The following is an 8,144-nucleotide window of genomic DNA, read 5'->3' as shown; positions in this document are numbered from 1 at the left end:
TTTACATCTAAAAAAGCCCACTTCCCACAAAAGCCACACAGATCTAGAAGATAAATGCCTTCTCCGCCTTTAACCTTTGGTGATTAAATAGCACACATCTCAAGACCACACATCTCAAGCGTGCAGTTTGGATCACTGTATTTTAAATCATAAGCAGAAAAAAAGCCTTTAAAAAAAAAAAATTTTGCGCTCTTGTCAAGAAAATACAAGATATGGTAAAATTCCCCTGTTCTGAAAGGAGCTCCCTTCCCCTACTCTCTCTTCTCAGGAAAACATCATTAATCTATAGGCAGTTTCAGGTACCTGTCCTGCCTGAACTGCCTAATTATGAAGTCTATCATGAAGTGAGAATGCAAGATTAGTAATTAAGTTACCATGTATATACAGATTATACAAGCTATTCTTTTTTTTTTTTAATACAGTCTTAATATAAACAACTGCTCAGACTGAACAGGGAGCAGTTGGCCACCGAACGGAATGGGAACAAGAAGTGTGTGTGTTGGGAAGTTAAGTATTTAAGACGTGCCACCATCTGTAGCGTTTGTCTAGGAATGCTGATACATACTTCTAATAGCAAGCCAGCTTGCAAAAGGAAATCTCTTTTAAAATATAGATGTACAAATATGAAAATACCATATGTGTAACAGCATTGGGTAAGCGCCCTTGCCCTCCATGTTATAAATCTGAGAGAATATGGGGGAGGAATTAGAGAAACAAGGAGAGAAATCATGCAGAAATAAGCGTAGCAGATGCAATGTTGGTGTAAACTTCAAAGCCCCAGCTCTCACAGCTGAGATGACATCTTAGAAGCTCCAGCTACAAGAGGTCTTTGGTCAAACAAGCTAGAATTGCATTTTATATTTTACTTGAAGCCTTTTGTATCTACACAGCTTACTGAGAGCCTCACTAAGTCACTTTGCTTCATCACTGGTGTTGGAAGGAAAGATAAATCAACATAAAACCTACGATGATGCTTTTTCTCCACAGAGAAAGATGAAATGAGGCTGCCCAAGCATATTAGCGAGGGACTTGCATTCTCAGACATATCTGGGAACCCCAGGCTGGGGGCTGCATTACTTAGGTTGTAATGGTCAAGCTGGGTTCTCTTTTCTAGGAAAAAACAAACAAACAAAACCACTGGTAAGAGTAGAACAACACTCCTTCTCTGGGAGCTGGATAGCTAAGGGGCATCCAGTGATCCCAAGCAAATCCCAGTGTTTCGCAGCATTTTTTCCTGAGGTTAATACACAGAGGCCTAATATAAATGTTTTATTTAAAGTAAAAAGTGTGCACAAATAAAGGGAATGATTACACAACAGTGTTCAAGACCACATTCCATGCGAAACAGGAAATAGCAACAATATTAACTAGCAGAGCACCCACAAGAACCAAGTTCATATACAAAAAAGAAGGTTACTCCACATAAACACATCGGGCTTCTGATGCAGACACTTTCTGCAAAGACAAAACCTACTGCACTTGATGGTTTACACCCAGTTTCCCTTCTGAATATTTATGACAGCTGCTGTATGTTCAACACTGAAATATACCTGTTAACATCATGGCACTTTGGAGAAAATGAAAAAAGTTTAAAAATGGACTTACAGTCATTTAACATGCCTGTCACTGTTAACTCAGTGACATTCTTAATGGTTAAAAACATAAATAGAAAAAGTATCTTTTCTGTAACATTATAAAAAAATTAATTTTTGCTTTAAGCACAAAACACAGTGTATTACACTTTTGCAATGAACAGCAGAAATGCACTTCCCTCTATAAAGCCATTTTACTTAAGACGTCATATGAAATTAAGCCGCTGTAGAGAGGTATTTTTTTAAAGTAACTTCAAAGTTTAATATCAGTTAAATCCTGATGCCTAAACTAGTCACGTGGGCATACAAGTCAAAGGCTAAGCACTTCGGCGTTAACCACAATTTAAAAACTGCATGTGAGTAGTTCATTTCACAGGAACTAAAAGTGTGAAAGTTATTACCTGCTCTTTAGAAGTAGGTTTTACTCTGATATTTTATATTTGAAAATACATAATTTGAGGTTTCTATGGGAATCTGATTTTCAACAGTGTGGAAGATCAAAGCTTTCCTAAAATTGGGGCCCCTCCAATGACTCCAGTTCTAAAAATTCAGCCCAATACTATTAGAAGAATTTCCTACTCATGTTGCAAAGTACGAACTAAAGACCATGCTATGTCACTACTGTGTATTCATGCACTCTCTCCCCCGGAAACTAACATGTAACTTAAAAAAATTACAATGGAAGTTATGTGCTATAAATTTATAGTTTCACCACACAAGTATCTTCAAGGAAAGACATTGACCAAGCAGAAATCTTATTAAAAGCTTTAGATAAAGTTTGCTAACTTGTGTTTACATATAATTAGTCCACTTTTACTAACATGTATGTTACCTTACAACTTTTCCTTATGTAATACAGATTATTTTCTTCAATGTCTTTTAAATCCCTTTCCCCCCTGCAAAAAAAGTGGTACATTTGGCATTTCTCCATTCTAAGACATTCAAAAATATTCCTCAAACATTAAAAATAAGAATTAGCTGTGCTTTATATTACACTGTTTACTAATATGAAATGTAAGAATCACTCCACCCATACCTCCTATTTTGAATTGTTCTTTCTATTTATTCCAATCGCTTTATTACTAACTTTGAGTCTACTAACAACATTTAAGGTTTGGTTATGATTACAAACTATTATGTATAAAGAGAAAAGTTAAGGGAGTAATTGTGGACAGCACCTATTTTTTCCAGATGTGCTTTTCCCACTGGCAAAGTGGAATGCATTTCCAGCAGAATGGCAATAAGATACTAATAGGAAACAATGCCCTTATCTAGACCATAGCTGTAACATATCCATACAGTAAGACAGAGAATGTAAAAGCAATAAATAATAGCATGAGGTCCTACATTCTTCAATATTAGCTGCCAATTTCTGCTAAATTACACTCTACAGATTTTCATTTTTAAAAGTATTAATTGAATTCCATTTATTTAAACTGACACTTTATACCATGTACAACCCTCAGTGAAAGGGACAGGCTCAGAAAGGCACTCACTGTTCATATGTCAAAAGCCATGTACAATTCATACTGTGTAATTTAGTAGCAAAACCTATCCATTCTAACATTGAGTTAATAATCTCCTTTTCAGATAGAATCAATATACACTATGAAAACAGACATTCTTGACCTATGGAGTTTAAAAAGCTGTTCTCCTTACTGTCATTTAAATCTAAAGGGCAATAATTTAGCTAAAATTTCTAAGTCTAAGGAGAACACAGAAATCAGATGTTTAGAGAGGAGATTTAACACTACAGAAGTCATAAGGTCTTATCTGTCTTGCTGCAAAAATGGAAGCCCTTTAATGGTATTTATTATGTCCCCTAATGCAATCTGTATTCTTAAAGCAGTAAAAAATTTTTCCTTTAACAGAATACTGTATTAGCAAATTATACAGCCAGATCCCCTTGTTCAGTCAGGAATCTCACAGACCAACTTCTATATTAAAATTCAAGTTTGGCAAGACTGTTGGGAAATCTCCATTTTTCATCTTCTGGCAGCCCAAGGTTCGACATAACAACTGTTCGGGATGACAATTAATACAAAAAGAAAATAGTGAGTAATCCACAGTAGGTGGCAAGAGTAAGATATTTAGTTATTCATTTTATGCGAGTGCATCAAATGAAGAGATGTTTATCCATGCAGAAACAAATGGTAACAATTGGCACAGTCCAGAAACGGAGAATTCAGACACATTCCTCAGCTGACATCAAAAGAGGATTTATATATTCAAAGCCTTCAAATTCAGACTGGTCAATCTTCTTCACAATATCACTATTAAGATTAAAAAACAGTCATTAGTTCAGCAATATTAAAGGGTAACAATATTAACTGATAGTTTGTCTTAAAATTTAGACCTCTAACAGTTGATTGCAATTGAGAACTTTCCCCTCTCTCTTTTGTGCCTGTTTGTCCCTCTGTTTCCTTACAACTACTGCTATTTTTTTCTAGTCCTTATAAAGGTAATAAAACACAAAACCACTCAGGAGCAATGATTTGGTTACTCCCATGCATGCATTCTCCCTGCAAAACACTCTAAAGTTTGTGTTCATAAAACTTTTCATTTTTGTAAAAGTTTAAAACAATAGGATGTGATACTGCTCTTGTATGAGCAATTTCTTTAACCTCTGCTGAGATATTATGCATTTACAAAGGAATGAAGGAGATCAGATCTCAGACCTAATTAAGGCTCATAAAGAATATTTAATATTCACTGTTCATGTTTCTGTATTACACATACGTTATACAGAACCTAGAAAAAATCCTAAAGTGTATACAACAGTGGTTCAGCCAAACTAGAATGCCCCTTCCCCACCCATCCCAAGTCTTGGCCCCTCGGGGCAAGGAACCACAACTCCACTAACCACAACTCCACTGCCAGAATCACATGCATTATCATGCATCCTATCAAGGTTTTTCAATCAGGATAACCACACTTCACTACTACTAATTAAAATACCTGAACAAGCCAAAAAAGCGCGTCTTTTCTTGTACAGAACACCCAAGAAAAATTCAATCTGAACTCAATATTCTAGAAATATTAGGGCTTACATAAAGTAGTGCAGAAGAAAGCCACATGGCAAAACAGGCCTTCTCTTTCACACATCTGTTTCTTGCAGATGATACCAATAAAACTTGTAAAATAGCACTTATTCATCCTTCCTTGAACTCAAATTCTTTATAACAACTTCCCCACTGTTAGCTCATTTTTATATCATACCGAAGTACAACATTTAAGCCTTGTATACTAAGTCTATCTTGAGATCATGTAACCGAAGTTTCCAAACTAACATGAGAAAATGTTGTTTACTGCTTTACATATACTCCATGCACTATAAATACATGTATTCAAATGAACTCTTGTAACTTCTTCGCTGACTTAATTATTTGCTTAAATTCTGCATTACTTACTCATCATCTGGAGTGAGCTGCACAGGTTCATTGGTGAATTGGGAATCAAAGTTATCCAGACCAAATTCTCCAGATATATTTGGTTTAAATGGAGGAACCACTTGCTTTTGCTCCATCTAAAAGTAAAAGCACTTAGTGACACCAAGACTGGGTTACAACCTATTGATTATTTTCAAACAAGGCAGGAATTAACTGTTGAATTTCTTTCATGTACTTTTTACAAACATGCTATTTATCTACTGTACTTACTGTATGTAAAAAGTTTAAAAGATTCTGTATTATCATTGTGATATACCAGTTAAAAGCTTAGGATTTGTGAAGCTTTTCTGTCATTCCTCAGCTTACAAGTTGGCAAACTGTCACTGTATATGAAGAAAATAAATCAAACAGTAGGCATTCACATACCAAATCCCAATCAACATTGCGGAAAAACGGATGTCCCTGAATATCTGCAAATCCTGTCTGAGGATGGCAGCCTAAACGTTCCTTTGGATCCTGTGCGACAAAGAAAATAAATCTAAATGGGTGCCAAGGCCTACATAATAATAAAATATAAGTGTTTCAGATTCCATGAGAAATAGAACACGACAGTTCTTCAATGCACTTTGTAACCAAGTTAGGATTATTTATTTTAGAAACTGTTCCAATTTATCTTTGGAAACAGGGAGGAGAATAGGGAAGCCTATAATTGAATTATATATAAACAATCATCCCATCTTCATTTTTTTCAGAACTGCTTAAACATACTGTATGTTTCTTAGGAATCCTGCTTAGGTTACAAATCAGTTTGGTTCTTTATTTCCCAAATAAGCAGACTGTCTGACTATGCCAGCAATCTCATCAGAGCAGTAACTGCAGGTTATAGATACATACAGTTTAAAGAAGATTATTTTAAGCAAGACTTCTTTTCACTAAGAGACTGTAACACGACAGCTCTCAGTATCAGAGAAGAGATGGAAACTAATCAACTTCAAGAGGACAACAATGACAAGCCCCTTATGCAAGCCAGACAGAGCTTTCTTAGCTGTTTAAGTTGATACACAAATGTCATGCCACTAAGAATAATTTACAAACAATGCTAATATCCCAGGAAAAAAAGAGTTAAAAAAAATCACACTATTAATCCATTGTTTAAAATGATTCCATTTAGATTTCACATAAATACCTCTGCAACAATGTTCATAGTTCACAAAGATTGCTAATGTCTAATTTCATTATTCAGTGGAGGATTTTTAACAGTCTGCAAATAAACCCTTCTTTTTCCTAGTCATTTAATACCACTGCTTCATTTCAACACTTTGAAGTAGTTGAGATGCGTGCGCTCTGTTCAGTTTTCACACTAAATTCTTTATGCCGCTACCTAAAGTGCAATATTCAGAGAGACTGCAAGGCCAAAAAAGTTTTAAGACAGGAAGTGTGCTCTCAATACTCATCTGTGAGAAATGGGGAGGACGGGAGAGAAATGGGAACTTTTGTCCCAGAAGTAAGTCAGAGTTGTTTGTAAACATCTAGATTACTCTGCCTTAATACAAAGCTGCCAGAAAAAATTCCATCTCCCCGTATGCGTATGTATGTCCACACACACAACCAAGGAGTCGTAACAGAAGCAATGTTCTTAAACAGTTTTAGCGCTTAGAACAATTTTAGCAAATCTGCTTTTTTCCTACACCTCTTTCTCCCAGCTCATGTAAGACATTCACAGAATAAAGGCCAGCATGTGCTCGGACTAGTTCACTGCCACATACGCAACTTTTGACTGTCAGACTATTTAGCTACTAGCAAACAGTGGTTATATACTGGCTGATTTCTGCCTCTGCATTTCACTCAATGAAGTCATCAGAGCTTGTCAGAGTGAATTACTAAACTTGTCCTGAACAGTTTGTCCGATTCCCCAGGTTAATGGAACTATTCAGAGCATTTCTAAGCCATTTAATTTCAAATTTAGCCTCCACCCCAGACTGTGAATCTATGGTTTCGGGTTTTAAGACAAATATCTAGAATAGGCCCTTCTCCTGCCCCCCATTAAAATTCTCTTTTAGGCTCACACATTTTCTACCCAGCTTCTATGTACAGCAAATAAAGCATGTTCGCTACACATCAATTAAATAACAGGCTTAAAAAACCCCTGCTCTTGAAGTCTTAAAGTCTGCATTAGTCCTTACCTTATTAAGGAAACTCTTTAGAACACCTGCTGCTTTAACAGAAAGGGATCGGGGAATTCGGATCTGTTTTTCCAAAATTACTGCAAGAAAACAAGCTTCATGTCAGACTTTGCATGGCTGAAGTTAGATTACAGTAAGTAGAAACAAAGCACTAAATCAGTATGATCACTCACTGCTTCTTACCTTGAAAAAGATAGTCTTCTGTGTTCTGATCAGGATTGTCAGAACTTCCAACAATATCGAATGGTGACCTGCCGGCCATCATTTCAAACATGAGTACACCTAGTGCCCACCAGTCTACGCTGAAGCCTAGAATTCAAAAGACAAAGCATTGCTGAAGATATTTTAGAGTGAAAATACAATCACTTTTAGGGTTAATTAAAGCAAGACATGTTTCAAGAATAAATAATTAGTTAAAAAATTTAAGTATTGCCAATCTTTCTGATTATCTACATTTCTACGGACTACTGAATAAAATAGGGGTAACAATTGTAACAGATATTACATGGTTCATTATGTACAGGATGGGAGGGTGCTGCACAAAGAAAAGGAAATGCAAAGTTAAAAGGTTGGCGTTACAACCTTAACGGAGGCTTAGATAAAATATTTAAGCCTAATCAATACTAACAGTGCATTACCTGGGGCAGGGGGAAAGGACAACAGGCAAGTATGTAATTTTTGATATTAAGTAGCAAGACAGTCATTTATACAGCTATGTATATCTATTCTACTATTCACTACTGAAGAAAACAAATTTCCACTAGCTAGTGATGCAGTCTGCTTGCCCTGGGAAATTTGTGATAAGGAAGGAAGATGTTAAGCCAGTCAGGCATTCAATTAAAACAAGGAACTGCATAGACAGTTTTCCTTTGAACATTGAAGTTTGTGCAAGGAATGTCCATTACTTCATCTCTTTGCAATGCTTATATCTACTTTTTACTATCAGTGCTGCCAAATATTAAAGTCCAACAGCAAACACA

At 35.9% G+C, this 8,144-nt stretch overlaps 1 protein-coding gene across 2 annotated transcripts in view; it reads right to left on the bottom strand.

Annotated features, from left to right (window-relative positions):
* Positions 1–1,254: 1,254 nt before the first annotated feature.
* The window catches only part of PRKCI (protein kinase C iota), a 31,677-nt gene continuing 24,787 nt past the window's right edge, over positions 1,255–8,144 (bottom strand). For both annotated transcript variants that reach the window (XM_026105718.2, XM_064516604.1), the window contains exons 14-18: positions 7,348–7,473; positions 7,165–7,244; positions 5,408–5,497; positions 5,003–5,118; positions 1,255–3,865 (exon numbers count right to left, since the gene is read on the bottom strand). In XM_026105718.2, coding sequence (XP_025961503.1) covers positions 3,778–3,865; positions 5,003–5,118; positions 5,408–5,497; positions 7,165–7,244; positions 7,348–7,473 — 500 coding nt within the window. In that variant the 3' untranslated portion in view covers positions 1,255–3,777. The remainder of the gene's footprint in view (positions 3,866–5,002; positions 5,119–5,407; positions 5,498–7,164; positions 7,245–7,347; positions 7,474–8,144) is intronic.

The sequence above is a fragment of the Dromaius novaehollandiae genome, chromosome 9 (genome assembly GCF_036370855.1).
Source record: "Dromaius novaehollandiae isolate bDroNov1 chromosome 9, bDroNov1.hap1, whole genome shotgun sequence".
Lineage (NCBI taxonomy): Eukaryota > Metazoa > Chordata > Aves > Casuariiformes > Dromaiidae > Dromaius > Dromaius novaehollandiae.
This window is presented reverse-complemented; position numbering and strand designations above follow the sequence as displayed.